This window comes from Rattus norvegicus, chromosome 1 (assembly GCF_021556685.1).
Source record: "Rattus norvegicus strain SHRSP/BbbUtx chromosome 1, alternate assembly SHRSP_T2T, whole genome shotgun sequence".
NCBI lineage: Eukaryota > Metazoa > Chordata > Mammalia > Rodentia > Muridae > Rattus > Rattus norvegicus.
This window is the reverse complement of record NC_141534.1, coordinates 195,279,155-195,298,707: the sequence shown is the minus strand read 5'-3', so window position 1 is coordinate 195,298,707 and position 19,553 is coordinate 195,279,155. Positions and strand designations below refer to the sequence as shown.

Here is a 19,553-nt window from a genome sequence, read left to right as displayed (position 1 = left end):
TTCTCTCCAGGCTGGATCTGGAGTTACAATAGAGTGGTGCTTGTCTCACAGACACAAAGCCCCAGGTCTGATCTCCAGCATACAAAAACCAGGCGTGGTGGTTCTCACCTATAATTTCAGCACTTGGGAGACAAAGGCAGGTGGATCTCTGAATTGAGGGCCAGCCCAGTTTACAGAGTGGGTTCCAGAGCAGTCAGTGCTATAGAGAAACCATGTCTTGGAAAACAAAACAAAACAAACAAAAAAAGAGATATTTCTGAAGTACTTTTTACGGAGATGAAAGGGTAACCAACACCGACACCTCTCTGTTGTACTGGGGATTTGGAGATGGCAGGGGATAAAGACTGGCACAAGGTAAGGATAAGGAACGGTGTCCAGTCAATAGACAAGGGGCCACAAGGATCTGAAAGTCCAATGGAGCTGCAGAGTCTAGCCAGGGGTAAAGGTTAGAGAGCTTCTCAGATGAGGCGGAAATCAGTGGAATGTTTGGATGTGAGAAAGGCTGAGTCAGAAAGACATGCAGGTCAAAGGTGTGATGTCCTGTGAAACGGTGAATGGGTTGTGTGGTGAGAGAACAAGGTGGGGAGAGCAAAAGGCAGCGCTGGGGGACTCAGAAACTGAAGGTCTTGAAAGCCAGGTTAAGGGGTGGAGACACTGAGGGGACTGGGGGGCATGGGAAGGGCCCAGGGTAGTAGGAGGAGACAAGAAGCCCTGTTGTCCCCTAAGCTCTAGTATGTCACCAGCCACCAATCTCCTTGCTCTTTCCATGGCTTTGTTCATTTCTGAAGCCTGGCACCATGTTCCTGTCTAAGACAGAAATGAAGGCTTTCAGTCAGAAACAGGATTGGGGTGAACCTCATGATGCGATTTCTGGATGATGCTAGGATTGGGCTTGGGCTCCTTGGGGGATGAGTAGCCATCGGATCTAGGAGGACCACATTTGCAATTAGGACAGGAACTAGACTCAGGAGTAAAGCATGGCAAGACATTCTCTCCTCATTGGGGAACTGATGAGACAGCTCCGGTGGTAACATGCTTTCTGCGGGAACACAGGAACCCAAGTTTGATATTCAGCACCTGCATAAAAGCTTAGGGGATTGAGTTCAGTGGTAGAACATTATATAACAAGCCCTGGGTTCAATACTAGCACTGGGGAAAACAAGATAAAGTCAAGTTATTTAATTAGTTAATTTAAGGGGCTAGAGATGGCTCAACAAGTAATAACATTAGCTGCTCTTGTGGACCAAAGTCAGTTCCCAGCACCCACACTTGGTTCACAGCTATAACTCTAGTTCCAGGGAATTTGACACCCTTCTTCTGGCCTCCGTGAGCCCCAGGTATACACACGGTACATACATATACTTGCAAGCAAACACTCATAAAACAAGAACAAATAAATACATTTGTATCGGTTAGACTTCTCCAGCGTCACAGACCTTATTGGAACGGCTTACAGTCTGTAGTCCAAATAACTCAACGGTGGGCAGTTGTGTTGCTCAGTCTGAGGCTAGGTGTTTTGGAATCCTGAAGAAGTAGGCTCCGGACAGACAGACGTGCTGGCAAGTAAGTGCAAGCGGATAAAGAAGGAAGTCTTCTTTCCTCCATTGTCCTTAAGTAGGCTTTTAGCAGAAGGTATGGCCCAGACTAAAGGTGTGCACCGCCACCAGGCGTGCACCGCCACGCCTGGATCTGGAAGTGCTGGGGAGGTAGAAACAGGCAGATCCTTGTGAGTTTGAGAATGTAGCTTGGCCGACATCATGAATTTCAGAACTGTCTGAGCTACATAGGGAAACCCTGTCTCAAAATACCAACCCACCGATAAAAGGCCACAGTCTGCAGCGTCTTTTGTACCTGAGGGACTCAAACTCAACAAGAGAGATATTTTCTCACTGATGCTATAGAATCAACTTAGGTTGATGTGTGTGTGTGTGTGTGTGTGTGTGTGTGTGTGTGTGTGTGTGTGTGTGTGCAGTCTATGTTCCCACGCACATGCAAAGGGAAGTCAGAGGACAATTTGCACATTGGGCTTGGGGTGGTGTTTGATTGGAGTGTTTATTTAGTATTTGAAAAGTCCTGGGTTCAATCCTTAGCACTCTAGACCCCACCTGTAATCTCAGCCCTGGAGAGGCTGTGGCAAACTTGTTGAGTCAGAGGACAGGCTAAGCTATAGAATGAGTCCCTGTCCTTTAAAAAGAACTAAGTAGGACTGGAGAACCAGCTCAAAGGAAGCTCACGACCACCTGCACCTTCAGCTACAGGAGGATTTAGCGCCACCTTCTGGCCTCCACAAGCACCTACACCTGTGTGAACACAGCACATGCACATGTACACAAATAATAAAAGTAAATCTTTAAAAACAAAACAGGGCTGGAGAGATGGCTCAGTGGTTTAGAGCATTGACTGCTCTTCCAGAGGTACTGAGTTCAAATCCCAGCAACCACATGGCCTTCTATAATGAGATCTGATGCCCTCGTCTGGTGTATCTGAAGACAGCTACAGTTTACGCATATATAATAAATAAGTCTTAAATAAATAAATAAAATAAATACATACATACATACATACATACATACATACATACATACATACATACATACAAAATCGCATGCCAGGAATATAACTCAGGAAAAGAACATTTACTAGCATAGGAAGGGCCTGGGTTCAACCCTACTTCTCTCTCTCTTTCTCTAACTCACAGAGATCCTTTGCCTCTGCCTCCCTAGTGCTAGGATTAAAGTCGTGTGCCACCAAGCCTCGCACGAGTTCTGTTAATACCGCCAACAAGGAAGGAAGTAAAGACCAAATCTCAGAGAGATTAACTTTCTCAAGCCAGTGATGAACACAGGCAGGACGTTCAAGCCCACTGACCTTTAAACTGCTAGGATTCCCAAGGGATTGGCTTCTCTCAAGACCAGAACTGCAGTACGGTCAGTCAGACCCTCTGGGCAAGGTGAGACAGGGTGGCAGAGCTGCTGCACTCCCCGACACCGAGCTGGTCACTTTGAACAGAAAGAGCTGGCCCTGTGCTGGGAGGCGAACCCTCCAGCTCTTTGGTGGGGGCTGGCCTTCCCCTCTGGGTGAGGCCACGCACGCCTTCACCTGTGAGTAATAGAGATCGTGTATCTGTTCCCCGCCGCCTCCTTCCTCTATTCCACTGCTCTGGCCCTGGCCCACGCCTCAGTGCACCCAATCAATAGGCCGTCCCTAATCCCCTGACATCATCACCTACCTAGAGCACTGGCCCTACTTGCCAACCTGACAGCCCCCATCTTTGGAGATGCTGCCTAGAAACCCCCTACTCAGAACGGTTTGTGTCTTCACCCTCCTTCCTGAGTCCACAGTTCAGATCTGGGACACCCACTCCCATCCCCGAGCTGGGGATAGGGTCTAGGATTTACCTGGGCTTTGCTGTGTGATTCCAGGTAAGCAGCTACCTGTTTCTGGACCTTAGATTCCTTAGTTGATTTTGCCTCACTCCCCACCTTATCATTCGGAACCTTTTTGGCTTCTTACGTACCTGTCATTTAGAAAACTTTGTATTGATTTATTTTACTAAATTTTACTTTGAGACAGGGTCTCATGTAGTCCAGGCTGGCCTCAAAGTCAAGATTCCCCCACTTTAGCCTCCTCAGTCCTGGGATTTTAAGTACGTGCTTCATATTGTCTGAAACATTAGCTTTCATCAGTCTCTGTTTCTTGTAGATCTCCACCTGGGTTACCTCCCATTTACCCCAGTGCCACACACAGTAGGTGCTATACTCTGTTAAGTGAATGGATGTGAGTTTCTCTCCACATTACCCTCTACCAGGGGAGGCGGGGTGTCCTCCGGCCCTCAAGGGGGTAAGGATGAGCATTTGGCTGACACATTCTGACACAGAGTGAAAACGGCATCACTCCATGGTGGACAAGTTCCCAAAGCTCTGAGGAGGGGCCAGAATGAGCTTTTTCTGCACCCCCAGACATCCTCAGGGAGGAAGCAAGTCTCAGGAGCGTGCACGTGAGGCCACCTGCACATGTATAGTGTACCCAGGCAGAGGGACAGGACTGCCTCGGAGGCTGAGATATGGCTGGGCGAGGATTCCTGTCAGCTGCATATGAGAAGTGTGACTGTCTCTAAGTGCACATCTGCACGTGTAGGTGCTCTCGCTGGGATTCCAGGTGTTTGGGATGTGTTTGTCTGTGTGCCTCTGCACAGATACGTGCGTATCTGTCTAGGACTCTGGTAGGATATGTGCATATAGACATGCCTAGGAGGATGGGCTCTACATGGGCGTGATTCTTGCCTATCTTGTTCCATATTCTGTGCCAAGCACCTGGAGTAGGGACCAGCTTAGGACCCACGAGTCCTTGGGCAAATGAACATGTGAAATTGCCTGTTCGGTGCATGTTCCTGTATTCAGGGGCACACCTGGGTGTGGGTCATGGGGTTCTCAAACCACTCCTCCTGCTCCCTTTCCAAACTCCTTGAAAGCCATGGCCCAGTACCTGGGTCCCCATGGGCGGAGCAGGGGGCGGCCTCCTCCTGGGAAACTGGATCCCAGGACGTGCAGAGCAGCAGGGAGCAGGACTCCCTTTGTCCCCCATAATCCTCTCCCGCCCTTGCCCCCTCCTTTCCAACCACCAGGGTTTAAGGTCAAATTTGGGGGCTTTAGGGGTCTAGGGTGTCACCTCAGTGTCCCCTTCACTGGCTATTCCTTGTCCTGAGGGCTTCTGGTTGGTCTGGAATATATGCCCTCATCTTGGTCCCTCCCAAAACTCTCTATTCTGCCCCCTGGCTGGGTCTGTGTCATTCTCTGGCAGGGCCCTGTCTGCTGCTCTCCTAAGGACTAGCTCCCCTCCCTCCTGGGCGGCTCTAGGGCTCAGTCCCAGGTATAAAGCTACCCAAGGAACAGGAGGACAGGTGCCCTGGAAAGACCCAGAGACTGCAGAGGAAGGAGCCAAGGAGGGAGCATGTACTGCCTGCTGGGTGAGTGAGGGTACAGGGCACCAGGGCCCAGAGGCCAGGAGGGAAGATGGCTTTGCCAGTTTCATCCTGCTGTTCAGTCTCAGCTACCCAAGGATTGTAGAGCTGCTGGGAGACGTACATTCTTACAGATAGAAGGACTTACTCACCATCCAGTCAAGGAGTGGTTATGGAAGCCCCGCTAAGTATTGGTATAGCTGTCTCTTGGTATACACAGAGGATTGGTCCTGGGACTTGCCCAGCAGAGACCAAACTCCAACGATGGATGCCCCAGTCTCTTAAATAAAATGTCACATTTGCATATAACCTATGCACATCTGTTCATACACTTTATATCTCCTCTAGACTATTATAACAGTTGATGCGATGTCAGTTCTGTGCGAGTAGTCAGTGTGCTGTATCGTTTAGGAGACAAGGAAAAGCAATCGTTGTTCCCCACTGCAAATGTCATTTTGCATCTGCAGTTGCATGGGTGTAGATTTAGAAGGCTAACTGTACGGTAAGGAGATTTGGGATACACAGAAGGGAACAGACATCTAAAGGGGGGATGGCGATTACCCTGTCAGATTTGTGCTCCAAGCAACAAAGAAATAAGTCACACTGGGCACAGTGCTACAGATAACAAAGTAATAAATCACTGGGGGGGGGATGGTGAGTTTGGGGCTAGCCTGGAATACATAGCGAATTCAATCCTAGGCCACATAACAAGACCCTGTGTACAAACAAACAAGGAAGTTATAATGGCTTGTGAGAAGAGATGAGCCCACTCAACCTTGTTGAAGGCATCTCTGTGCTCCATCTTCTGTCTTTCTTTTTAAAATGAGACAATTTCACTGTGTGAACCAGACTGATAAAGAACTCAGAGATCTGCCCCTTCTGCTGGGATTAAAAGCACACACAGCCTGGCTGACTTTCGGCTCTCTTCTGATTGGCTCTGAACTTCGGGAGTTTAGGAATCTAAGAGAGCTAAGGAGACCACCCTACATTTCCGTCCCTCCTCCCCAGGTGGGTGACCTCACACCGTGGATGGGGGCACAAGCTGCCCTAGGGATTTGGGAGGATCGTTTGTCAACATGTATTCAAATAGAAAACAATCAGGTTCCCAACACCTGTGATCCCAGCACTCTGGAGCACGCCGCAAGAAGATGGACAGAAAGCTCAAGGCCAGCCTAAGCATTTAGGGAGACCCTACCTCAAGACAAAGGCTTTCTGACTCCAATGGGAGAATACATGTCTTACATGCACAGAGCTATGGGGTTTTCTCTCACACAACGTAAAGTGAGTGTGATTTTGCACTGCTAGAGACCCTGTCTCAAACATAAGACAAAACAAAACCAAAAAGGCAGGCCTGGCATGGTGTGGTAGCTTTTAGTTCCAGCACTCTGGAAGGCAGAGGCAGGAGGATCTCTGTGAGTTCGAGGCCAGCCTGATCTTTGTAGTGAGCTCCAAGACAGCCAGAGCTCCATGATACAGAGAAACCTTATCTCAGAAAAAACCAAAACCAAAACCAGTGATATCTGTACATCTGTATTACAAGACTAGGCACAATGGACAGGGTCTGGATCCAGCTAACATGTCCAGCAATAGGTGAATTGAAAGAGAAAATGTGCTACTTTACACACAATGGAATTTTATTCAACCATAAAAGAATGAAACGATAACATTTTCAAACAAAATGAAGGTACTGAGATCATTATGCTAAGCAAAATAAGTCAGATTCCAACAAATACTGCATGATTTCTCTCATATGCAGAATCTAAGTTTTTCCCCCCTGGCTGGCCTGTAGACCAGGCTGGCCTCAAACTCACAGAACTCCTGAATGCTGGGATTAACAGCCTGCATCACCACAGCCCAGCTATAAATGTAAATGTATATCTACAGGACATGAAAGTAGAAGGGAGCAGAGGCAAGTGAATTTGTGAGTTCAAGGCCGGCCTGGTCTATAGAGAGAGTTCCAGGGCGGTCAGGGCTGCATGAGAAACCCTGTTTTGAAAAACACAAACAAAGCCAGTGCTGAGGGAACAGAACCTCTGCTGACCTGTGTTTACACTGGATGAGGAGGGGTCCATGAGAATGTTTCAGCAGTACAGGGACATGCTTGGATGGGTGGAGACTATACCAGAGGGCTACCAGGTGGGAACAGAGGCCAGGGAAGAGAGAGGGTGACAGGGCTTGCCCTGAGGTGCTACAGGTGGCAAGAAGGAGAGAAGTGATTAGATTCTGGGTGTATCCTTTGATTTTTTTTCAAAGTTTGTTGTTGCTATTGTTTTTTTTAAAGATTTATTTATTTTATGTGTATGAGTACACTGTAGCTATCTTCAGACACACCAGAAGAGGGCATCAGATCCTATTACAGATGGTTGTGAGCCACCATGTGGTTGCCGGGAATTGAACTCAGGATCTCTGGAAGAACAGACGGTGCTCTTAACAGCTGAGCCATCTCTCCAGCCCCCATTGCTATTGTTTTTCATTTTTATCTTTTTTTTTTTTTTTTTTTTTTTTTGTGCGTAAGGAGGTCAAAAGAGGGCATCAGATCTCCTGAAACTGGAGTTAAGAAAGGTTGTAGGTTACCATGTGGGTGCTGGAAATTGAACCTGGGTCTTTTGGAAGAGCAGCCAGTGCTCTTAAATGCTGAGCCATCTCTCTGGCCCACTTCAAACTTTTTATTGAAAGTAACAAATGTACTGAAAAGTACACATTATAATCTAAGTATCCTAGTAGAGTTGATGGATTTCCATAAAGGGAACTTTTTTTTTTCTTTTTTTTCGGAGCTGGGGACCGAACCCAGGGCCTTGTGCTTGCTAAGCAAGTGCTCTACCACTGAGCTAAATCCCCAACCCCGGGAACTTTTTTTTTTAAGATTTATTTTATGTATGTGAGTACACTGTCGCTGTCTTCAGACACAGCAGAAGAGGGCATCTGATCCCATTACAGATGGTTGTGAGCCACCGTGTGGTTGCTGGGAATTGAACTCAGGACCTCTGGAAGAGCAGTCAGTCCTCTTAACCACTGAGCCATCTCTCCAGCCCTAAAGGGGACATTTTAATGACTGTTCAGATAAGCAACACTCCCACAACTGCATAAGGTACAGAGCACTCAGGAGGCAGAGGCAGGTGACTCTCTGTGTTTGAGGCCACTCTGGTTTACATAGTGAGCTCAGGACAGGCAGGGTTATACAGTGAGACCCTGTCCCAAAGGGGAGTTCTGGGCATGAAATAATCAGCCAATCAGGTAATTCTTCCCTGACTTGAATAGACAAGACAGGCCACAAATGCTTCTTTGCACATTCTTGGAATAAATGAATGATGAATCAGAGGGCCAGGGACTTAATGATGGCCTTTTATATCCCCTAGCAGCTCCCCTCTGCCTACTGAGCCTGCTACTGTCACCCCTCAGTCCTGCGGCCCCCATCTCCCCATCAGAACCCATCGGTCAAGCCTATAGCCTGGCCCTCTACATGCAGAAGAACACATCAGCATTGCTGCAGACCTATGTGAGTGACATTGGGCATGTGCAGGGGTTGGGGAGACGGTGCTGGTCTGGACAGGGAGAGCAAAGCAAGTCCAGAGGACCCCTTTGTGAATTTGAGGTGGGCAGGGGCACTTAGCCAGAAGCACATTTACTTGTATTGGTACTGATGGCTGAGTGACATTGTCCTGGTCAGTTCTTTTAACTCGGTCCTGACTTCCTCATTCGCCAAGTTATGTGTTGTAGGCACAATGTTATTGTGTCCTGTGTAAGGATTGTCCTTGTGTTATTCAAATGCTGATTTCTGTGCCCCGTATCTGGTTGCAATCCTTATTCTGAGAATCTGTCTCAGTGTTGTGTAAACATTGCTTCCCAATTATTCCCTGATTGGCCAATAAAGAGGCTGATCAACCAGTGATTGGGTAGGGGAGAGAATAGAGCTGGACTTCCTCCCAGCCAGGGGTTAGGAGGAGGAGAGAGAGGAAGTGGGATTTGTCTTGGGGAAAGAGCCAAGGAGATGCCATGAGAAAACACTTGGAGCCCAGAGAGAACCAGGTCATTATTTTTTTTTCTTTTTTTTCCGGAGCTAGGGACCAAACCCAGGGCCTTGTGCTTGCTAGGCAAGAGCTCTACCACTGAGCTAAATCCCCAACCCCTAGGTCATTATTAAAATGCAAATATCATTGGGATTTTGACTGGGAGGTGGCCAGAATATCTTAAAAGATTAAAATAGAGTAATACTGCTCAGTTGTTGTGCCCTTAAAACTTGTTAAATAGCTGTAATAGTCCAGTCTCAATTATTTGGGAGCTAGCTGGGTTAAGAGGAAAACTGCACCAAACACTTCTTAAAAAGCTACTAATAGGGGTTGGGGATTTAGCTCAGTGGTAGAGCGCTTGCCTAGCAGATGCAAGGCCCTGGGTTCGGTCCCCAGCTCCGAAAAAAAAAAAAAAAAAGAAAAAAGAAAAGCTACTAATAACGTGGGACTCTGTTTTTACTGGACCTCACCACATACACATGCACACAGAGACACAGACAGATACACACAGGACACACACATACACACACACACACATGCACAGAGGACACATAAGACACAGTTAGAACCTTAGGGAGTCATTCTTTTGGAACCAGCTCATGCCCTGCGCTCACTTCAGCTCTAGTCTGTTCTGGTGCTCTGCCCCATTGGCTCATGAACCCCTAAAATTCCTCTGAGTGTTGGAACCAGGATCTTTTTTTTTTTTTTTTCCGGAGCTGAGGACCGAACCCAGGGCCTTGCGCTTAGCTAGGCAAGCGCTCTGACACTGAGCTAAATCCCCAACCCCAACCAGGATCTATTTTATAGGTGACAAAATGGCGTCATAGAGAGGAGTGGTTTGCCTTTGGCCACTGAGCTAGTGAGGGCAATAGCAGGGTCTGGAAGCAGGTCTGTGGAACTCCATTCTAGAAGCTCCCGCCCTCATGCTTACTCACCTCTAGAAGTAAAACTGGCTGCTTACTTTCTGAGTCTTGGGTGTGCACTTGCTTAACCCATCTGGTGCTGGTTTCCATTCTGAGTGGAAAGGACAGGGATCCTATTGGCCAAAACTTGGCCTGACGGTAGCCCTGTCCCTTCCTAAATTACATAGCTGCCTGGCCCCAAGACTCTAGAGTTTACGGTTCTTCTGTTGCATTGTTCTTTAAAACATTACAGTTACAAACTCTAGATTCTAAGCTGGGGAGGGTGGTGCACACCTTTAATCCCAGCACAGAGGAAGCAGAAGCAGGTGGATCTCTGAGCTCAAGGTCTGCTTGGTCTACAGAGTGAGTACCAGGACAGCCAGGACTATAAAAAGAAATCCTGTCTCAAAAAAACAAAACAAAAGAAAAATATATTTAGGTTCTAGTCTTATCTCTACCACTATTCCCTGCATATAGTTAGATACCCTAACTCTGCTTTTCCACCTGTAAAATGGGAATATGAGATTAGGTGGCCTATCAGGTCTGTAAGTGTGTATTAGGAATCTGTGTATCTAGGAGTGATACATACACCTGTAGTGTCAGAACTTGGGTGGCAGAAGTTGCAAGAGTTCAAGGTCATCATCCTTGGCACATAACGAGTTTAGGAGCAGCTTGGGCTACACGAAACTTTGGATAAAAAAAAACACCAAAAATTAGGAGAAAAGGACTATCAGGTTGTCTGAGTGGGTGAAGGCGCTTGCCGCTAATCTTTCGACCAACTTCCGTCTTGGGAAGCCACAGATAGAAAGGAAGGCATGTTAGTCAGGTGCATGCACTTGCATGCACACACACATAAGAAATACTTAGTGTATTTTCTAAAAAGGTTATATATAAAAGAAGATTATACATGCAGTGTCAAGTCTGACATGGTGGCACATCCCTGTCACCTCAGCTAGGAGGTAGAAGGACGATTGTGAATACAAGGCGTTCTGGATCACACAGCAGGATTCTGTCTTCAAAACAAAACAGGAGCCAGGGAGACAGCACACACACATGCATGTACACACACACACACACACACACACACACACACACACACACACTCACTCAGTGGGGGAAAGCACTGACCGCCCTTCCAGAAATCTTGAGTTCAGTTCTCAGTACTCACCCACAGACATCTGCAACTCCAGTCCCAGAGATCTGATTCATGCTTCTGGCCTCCAAGGGCACTGGGCACACACATGGAGATTGCATGTAAGCACTGGGCACACACATGGAGATTGCATGTAAGCACTGGACACACACATGGAGATTGCATGTAAGCAAAACAGCCATATATACATAAAATAATGCAAACAATACAAAACAACCCACCCACAAATAAGCCAAAAGGACCTGCGAGTCTTGGCTTGTCCAGATGAGGTAAGACTATAGCTACTAAATACTGTGAATAAGAAACGTCAGAGGGGGGTTGGGGATGTAGCTCAGTGGTAGAGCTCTTGTCTAGCAAGCGCAAGGCCCTGGGTTCAGTCCCCAGCTCCGAAAGAAAGAAAGAAAGAAAGAAAGAAAGAAAGAAAGAAAGAAAGAAAGAAAGAAAGAAGGAAGGAAAGAAAGAAATGTCAGAGGCAGGCTGGAGAGATGGCTGAGAGATGGTTCAGTGGTTAAGAGCACTGACTGCTCTTCCAGAGGTCCTGAGTTCAAATCCCAGCAACCACAATGGTGGCTCACAACCATCTGTAATGAGATCTGATGCCCTCTTCTGGTGTGTCTGAAGACAGCTACAGTGTACTCATATTTAAAAAAAAAAAAAAGAAGAAGAGAAAAGAAAGGTGGCACACACCTCTAGTTCTAGCACTTAGGTGGGGGGAGCAGAGGCAGGTGGAGCTCTGCGTTCGAGGTCAGCCTGGTCTACGAAGGCAGGCAAATCTCAGAGTTTAAGGTCAACCTGGTCTACAGAGTTCCAGGACAGCCAGGGCTACATAAAGAAACCCTGTCTTGGAAAAAAAGAAAAAGAAAAAAGAAAAACAAAACAAACACACAAAAGAGACATCGGCTGTAGTCATAGTGCTTGCTGACAGTCATGTATCAGTAGGCAGTGGTCATCACTTCTCACATGCTAGGTGCTGTTAGGTGCTGTGTGTTCATTTTAAGATAATTTTTTTTTTCAGAGCTGGGCACTGAACCCAGGGCTAGGCAAGCGCTCTACCACTGAGCTAAATCCCCAACCCTAAAATAATTTATTTATGTATGTGCATATGTCTTCAGACACACCAGAAGAGGGCATCGGATCCCATTACCTATGGTTGTGAGCCACCATGTGGTTGGTGGGATTTGAACTCAGGACCTCTGGAAGAGCAGCCAGTGCTCTTAACTGCTGAGGCATCTCTCCAGCCCTGTGTGTTCATTTTTTCATTTTTTTTTTGTTTTTTTTTTTTTTTTTTGGAGCTGAGGACCAAACCCAGGGCCTTGTGCTTGCTAGGCAAAAGCTCTACCACTGAGCTAAATCCCCAACCCTGTTCATTTTTTTTTTTTAAAGATTTATTCACTTATTATATATAAGTACACTGTAGCTGTCTTCGGATACACCAGAAGAGGGCATCAGATCTTTTTACAAATGGTTGTGAGCCAACATGTGGTTGCTGAAAATTGAACTCATGACCTCTGGAAGAGCAGTTGGGTGCTCTTAACCGCTGAGCCATCTCTCCAGCCCCTGTGTGTTCATTTTTAGGTGCATTATTTCCTATTGTTGTACCACACTGTCACGCAGAGCTATGGCCTGTTGTGACTCAGAGAGACACAGCTGATACACAGAGGACAAAGGGGAACCTTTGGTCCGATTGATTACCTGTTAGGCTCCTAAAGGGTGGTGAAAGGTGGCTTCCTTGGGGACAGTATCAGTCTCAGAGGGAAGATATACACCCGGACACCCCTTCAACCCCCTTTGCTTTTGCCTCTCATCCATGCAGCTCCAGTACCAGGGCAGCCCCTTCAGTGACCCTGGCTTCTCAGCTCCTGAGCTCCAGCTCAGCACCCTGCCTTCCGCAGCTGTCTCCTTCAAGACCTGGCATGCGATGGGCGATGCAGAGCGGCTAAGACAAGCCCAGGGAGCCTTCCTGGCCTTGACCCAGCACCTCCAGCTCGTGGGGGACGACCAGAGTGACCTGAATCCTGGCAGTCCTATCCTGCTGGCCCAGCTAGGAGCAGCAAGACTCAGGGCCCAAGGCCTACTGGGCAACATGGTGACTATCATGACTGCTCTGGGGCTGCCCGTCCCTCCAGAAGAGGATACTCTGGGTATAGTCCCTTTCGGGGCCTCAGCCTTTGAGAGGAAATGCCGAGGCTACATAGTGACCCGGGAATATGGTCACTGGACAGACCGGGCTGTGAGGGACTTGGCTCTACTCAAGGCCAAGTACCCAGCATAGAAGGTCAGCCTTCTGTCAGACGTCTCAAGAATTTCTCGTTCAGAGGACTCATTCCTGCCTTACTTCTGAGACTGAGAACACACCACATCCCACTTAGCAGACAGGGTCTGTGTACCAAGCATTTGGGAATATTCCTTGGAAGTCAAACTTCTACCACTTATTGTCTGGGTCTTCCTGCCAGGTCCTAGAAACTCTAGAGACTCCCTTCCAGATACAGAGGGGAGGGCACTCTGATCCATTTGACGGGTCACTAAACTAATAGTCTATTGATTTTTTTTTTTTTTTTACTTCCTAGTTGGAAAGAAGAGCCCTTCTGAAGAGGCTTTACTCGAGGGAGAGAACATTTGGTCTCCCAGGCTTGTCCTGATGTTCTATTTCCTGTGTTTGAGGAAGTCCGGGGTCTTGCTTTGTGTCTCTGTCTACCTCGATTCCTACATGAAGGCCTGGCCTTTCTGAACACAGGTCTCTTTTTGCTGGAGTTCCTTTCTTTGGTCTACCTCTTCATTAATGGTTTCTATTGAGCTCTCCAGTGATGGTGGCCCAGTGCACATCCCAGCCACTAGGACTCATGCTGCATCTGTTTCCTGCGGGGAATATCCACTTCCTGTTCAGAACGGACAGGTGGTAACCCTGGCCTGTGCCTTTGTGGGTATTGAGCGGGAAGGGGAGCCTCTGGAACTCTAAAGATCCCATCTCCTCAAATCACTCTCCCCACATGCAACTATGCTTCATAAAACTTTAGTTTTATTGTTAAACAATTTATTTACAAAAATTTAATTTATTCTCAAATAAAACTCTTAAGATGTTTTTCTGCCCTTCCCTTCCCATTGACCAGCCTAAGGACTGGGGGCCATTGAAAACACAGTAGGGAGGTAAGAAATGGGAGGACCTCAAAGGGGGAGGGATTTGCCTACAAAGGAACTGGTGGGAAGGAAGGTCCTGAGGGTGGGTGGTCTTGCCACCAGGGGACAAGTAGGCACTTTTCTGGTTAGTAAAGAACAAAGAAATTGAAAGGAGAAAAATGTCACCTCCATGAAATGAAGTAAGAGTTACACCTACCCATATAGACCACAGGGAGACAGATGGGGAAATTGGGAGTCAGAGGCAGGTGAATTTCTATGAGTTCGAGGCCAGGCTGGCCTACACAGCAAGTTCCAGGCCACCTAGAGCTATATGGTAAGACCCTGTCTCAAAAACAAACAAGCAAGCAAGCAAAGAAAGAAAGAACCAAGAGACAAGGAAACAGAAACAGAAACCTCTTGGAAACAGAAGAGTTCAAGACAGAAAGACAAAATGAGAAACTAGTGGGCACAAGAAGCTCCCTGAGGAGGCGAGAGCAGAAGAGAAAGAGATCACACAATGCAGAAAGATAGGGACAGCCCAAGAACACACATGGATGACATAGATGGAGAGACGGAGAATTAGAAGCCGAAGAGGCGGGACAGAGTGAGCTTGCAAGAACAAGTACTGAGTCTCAGGCAACGCCCCCTGGCACCAGTTGGCCCAGGTCACCCTCGGTGCGGCTCACCCACTCGCCATAGAGGCCGCACACGTGGAGCCCCAGCACCTTAGCTGAGAAGACGCCTGCCGCACTGTTGGAGGTGAAGAGGGCGGAGGTGGCGACAGGCTCTGGCACGGGCCCGCGGGCTGCAGCGCCCAGAGCGGCCAGCACGGTCTCCACCGCGGCGCCCAGGGCCCGAACCTGGCGGGCAGCGTCCTCCAGGCTCCGCAGTAGGCGCGGGGCGCGTGGGTTCAGCTCCGCCTGGCGGCGGCGCACAGCATCCAATAGCGCGGGCAGAGCACTCAAGGCGGCTGCATCCTGCCGCAGCCGCTCGGACACCGGTAGCCCCGCGTGGCTCGGAGCCGGGCCACTCAGGCCGGCCAGCGGCAGCCGCGGTGGTGAGAAGCCCGGCAGCCCAAAGGGCTCTCCCTGTTGCTGCACCTGTGGAGACATAGACACGGGTCAGCCGGGCTCCAGGGAACGTGATGGGGGTTCGTCCACTCTTAACAGCCCTTTTCCCCTCTCCTGGGACCTTAGTTTCCTCATCTTGCAAATGAGAGACAGAGCCTATTGACATAAAACCAAAAAATCACATGGGCGTTTGCACACCACTGCCTTTGTTTCTCTAACAGCCAATAAGAGTGCCAGTTTCATAATGTAGTCAGAAGTGTGCAGGGACTGAACAACAAAGTGTGGGTCCCCAGGAAGAGCTCAATAAATATTAGCTATTTTTAAATTGTTTTTAACTTGTTTATTTTGAGCTTTTGCTGGCCTAGAATTCACTATTGAGAACAGACAGACTGGCCTCAAATTCATAGAGATCTGCCTGTCTCTGCCTCCCAAAACCGGTGTGTGTGCCCTACTATTTTTTTATGTGTGTGGGAGAGCATGGTACCACACTGCACAGTTATCGTCCACCTTTATGTGGGTTCTGGGGACTAAACTCTGGTTACCAAATTGCCTAGCAAGCCCTTTACCAGCTAAACTGTATCTTCAATCCCAGACTTAGGCTTGACTCCTTTCTGCCACTTCACTAGCTGTGGGTTCTTGCAAGACCATTCCCCTCTTTTGGCTACACCAAAAACATTGAAAGCAAGCAATGTTCCCTGTTCTGTCTTTCTATCAGACGCCTCTAGAGAATCGCAGAAGCAGTGCAGGGGCCAGGTCAGACTCACTTCCTCTTCCCCTAGTGGATAACCTTCATTTGCAGGAACAAGTGAGAAACAAAGGGGATTTGTAATTTGCCAAATGCTGTGAGAATAATATCTATGGTTCGCACATCTCTGGGCACTGGTGCAGGCCTTGTGGTTGCCACTGTGGATATGGTGTCTTCCTAAAAGTGAGGATGGCAGTGATGGGTGATCACTTTGTAACTAAGAAAATAGTGACCGCTGAGATGGCTGCCACCCTGCCAGCCTCAGTTTGATCTAGGGTCCATATAGTAGAGGAGAGAAACAAATTATCTTAAGTTATCTTCTGACTTTCATGTACACAGCATGGCACTTGTGTAGCCACACACAAGCACACAAGATAAATGAATATAATTTTTAGAAAAGGACCTGAATACAAACAATGATTGAGGGTAGACTACTCCCCCAAAGCAGTAGGCTACTATCCCAGAAGCAGCAGACTGGAAGCCTGATCAAAGCTGGTAAGTCTACAAAGCTTGCTGTATCCACCCTACTGCCACTTGTTATCATGGTTACATTTTAATGTTACCATTACCACCAAGGTCACAATTTAGCAACCTCACAGTCTGTGGGAACCAAAACACCAGCCTTCCCCCACTACACTATGGTAATCTGGAGGCCAGGCTGATGGCAAGACACTTTTCTCTGTAAAGGGACCCTCAATGGGAAGAATTTTTGCCCCCGACTGACACCCCCTCTTAGCTTCTCTTAATGTCCCAGGTGGGAGTGTTCATAGTTCATATTATTCTGCTATTTCATTGTACAGCCCAGAGAGTTGAAACATCCCCATAATACTGAGCCCAGATCTAGGTTTCTGATTTCCAGAGTTCCCTTTGTTTCCTCAGAATGGCTCCAATTTTTTGGCACCAAGGATGGAGCCTCTAAGCTGAGGCACATTATCCTGTGACCACTGGCAGGTCCTGTTGCAGGATCTTTGATTGTGGTTCAAAGAAAACCTAACTGTTAGCAAAATATCCAAGGTAAGAAAGATGATGAGTTTGTCAGATGCAGTTAGTGTGTCCTGGAGAGGTGATTTGTGCCGTTAAGGTCTAGTCCTGGTAAGACCAGAAGGCTAACGAATGGAAGGTTCCTACCTATTTTAAGGCAAATTGCTAGGACCTAAGGCAGACAGGTGGATGGCCTTGAGCTGTCCCACCAGAAAGGTAAAATGGTTTGGGCTCTCACTGACTCGGCTTGGCACCCAACCCCCACCACGGTGACACAACTCAGCCTCCCAAGGGTACGGGAGAAGAGTTTAAGACTTCTTTTATAGCAATTGTACCTTTGAGGGGGGGCACCTTTTGGGGGCTCTCCTCTTTTGGCTTGGAGGAGCTTCATGGAAGAAGCTCTGGGTAAGAAGCTCTCTGGGCTTGTAGAGAAGCAGCTGGCAGGACACAGTTGAGACAGGATTCTAGGGAAGAGCTAAGGAGGCCTCCTGGGTTTGGAGGAGCTCAGAAGGAAGGTAAACTAGCTTGGTAGAAGGACAGCTAGAAGGAGATTTCTAAGGAGCTAGCAGTTGAGTTGCAGAATCAGGCTCGTAAATAGATATTTTGTAGGTAGTTAAGAAAATAAAATTTCCTGACTGAACTAGCAGGCTTATACACAGCTCCCACCTCGTGTGTCTTTTGTGGGTACAAATAGTAGTTACATTTAAAAGGATAAATATTGCGGGGTACTTTACTATGTGGCCAGGAGAAAGTTAACATTTCCCTCAGAACCTTTGTTTTCCATTGCTGGGGATGAGCTGGAAGAAATGGGTGCCTGAAGACATCGAGAGCGAGCGCTCAACCCCGCGCCTACTCACATATTCCTCCAGCAATTGGTCTGCATATTTGGTCAGGAGGCGTGCAAGGTTGTGTGTCTGTCGGATCTTGGCCTCCAAATGGGGTAGGAATGAGAATGAGGAGTCAGTCTGGTGGTCTTCTGGTGGGAAAGAGGAGGGAAGAAGAGGTTACCAGGGCAACCCAAACCCCACTCCTCAACCGTTATCTTTCTCAAGGTGGCTCTTCTTGAACCCAGAGGCTCTGTTTTGGATGCCAATATTCAAGCTATGAAGAATCTGTCTCAACCCAAGAAAAACCAAGCACCAGATTTCTGCGAAGCAGTTTCTCCACATAGATGTCTCTCCTGTCCCCAGACCACTACTGAAATACTATCGGGACCAAATTTAGACACCTCCTTCTTAGTGCTGCCTCCATTCTCCCTACTCTCAAACCAGTTTCTTCCTTCCACTTCAGGCAATTTGTTCATATTTCCAAAGTAGCTTCTTTTATCCATGTGAATCTGCCTGATGCTGAGACACCACTGTCTACCACCAATACTATCCAGAAACTCTTTTTTTTTTTTTTTTTTTGGTTCTTTTTTTCGGAGCTGGGGACCGAACCCAGGGCCTTGCGCTTCCTAGGTAAGCGCTCTACCACTGAGCTAAATCCCCAGCCCCCAGAAACTCTTTAAGGACAAAGTTCACATATGTTTGGATTCCTCCAACTCGTTTGAATTCAGTTGGTATCTTTGAAGCATTGAACGAGCCTTTCCGGCCGCTTCAGATAGAGAAACAGAAAACCTATTCCCTTCATGTTGCCCCAACGTGATATATTAGGTTCAGCAGCAGCAATGAATCAAGGACAGGATGGCCTTCCCTGGTTAGAGGGTGCCATAGGAAGCCGACTACATTTCCCAACATGCACGCTGCTGGCACCCCAATGCATGCTGGGGAATGTAGTCTCAACCCGACAATCCCCTCTGTCGAAGTTTCCCACCGCCAGCGGAGCTCTTAGGAGCCTGTATTTCGTGCTCTCGTCACTTGTAGCTTCTTCCAAGATCAAAGACTTCCTTAACTTGGCCTCTCCCTCAGTCTTTTAGCTTTGATTCTTTCCTAATACTCAAGAAACACTCTTTTCCTGTCCCAACCCGACCCCAGCCCCTTTTCAGGGTGTACTCACCCATATATATTCGGTGCTCTAACCCTTGAACCCAAGGCCCTGAAGCCTGAATTCCTTGCGCCTGCTCTTTTTCCCAACTCACCCGCTGGTTACCTGACACCGGCGTCTCCTCTCCCCCGCCCAGGCCGTTCCCCTCCCAGACTTGGGGGTGGGGTGGTGCTGACAGACATCCAAACCTCAGCTTTTGACCCCCGACTCCTATTCCCACCAGGCACCCAGGACCAGTCACTAAGTCCCTTACCCAGACTTCCCTCCCTCTGGCTCATGCTGGCCCCAGGCTGATCCTGTTTCCTTCAACACACCCTTACCGGGGAGGAGGAGGGGAGGGGGGGAAAAAGGGGGAAAGGGCTAGGGGCGTGGCTCGGGCTCGGCCAATCATAGCTCAGACCCCAAATATTTCCTTCCCACCATTACTTTCAGGCAAAATTCCTTGGCCCAGAGCTCAGTAACCGGCTTGTGAGCTTAGACTGGGAAGGGGCCAGAATTGGGAGGCAGGTGTTGGCACAGTGAATGGGAACTTGGGCCTTTAAACGCAGTTCTGTGTCCTGTTGGGAGGAGACTCAGGCTCAGACCTGAGATAGATTATTGGCTGCTTTGGAGGGAAAAGCTGGGAAACCCGAGAGGAA

At 48.1% G+C, this 19,553-nt stretch overlaps 2 protein-coding genes across 21 annotated transcripts; one reads left to right on the top strand and one right to left on the bottom strand.

Annotated features, from left to right (window-relative positions):
* Nucleotides 1–225: 225 nt before the first annotated feature.
* Nucleotides 226–19,236, bottom strand: Ctf1 (cardiotrophin 1). Of its 20 annotated transcripts, none has more exons than XM_087647868.1 (5): nucleotides 18,928–19,236; nucleotides 17,790–17,908; nucleotides 14,823–15,236; nucleotides 11,038–11,162; nucleotides 226–1,698 (listed from the first exon to the last, which is right to left on the bottom strand). In XM_087647868.1, exons 1-5 carry the CDS (start codon nucleotides 18,929–18,931, stop codon nucleotides 1,623–1,625), a joined length of 738 nt encoding a protein of 245 aa, XP_087503994.1. In that variant the 5' UTR covers nucleotides 18,932–19,236; the 3' UTR covers nucleotides 226–1,622. The 20 variants fall into 20 exon arrangements, with proteins under 20 accessions (XP_087503994.1, XP_087504102.1, XP_087504411.1 ...); XM_087647976.1 differs by having other exon boundaries at nucleotides 11,038–11,130; XM_087648285.1 differs by having other exon boundaries at nucleotides 11,038–11,098.
* Ctf2 (cardiotrophin 2) lies at nucleotides 4,951–13,294 on the top strand. Its single transcript, NM_001135800.1, has 3 exons — nucleotides 4,951–4,966; nucleotides 8,317–8,456; nucleotides 12,836–13,294. Exons 1-3 carry the CDS (start codon nucleotides 4,951–4,953, stop codon nucleotides 13,292–13,294), a joined length of 615 nt encoding a protein of 204 aa, NP_001129272.1.
* Nucleotides 19,237–19,553: the final 317 nt, after the last annotated feature.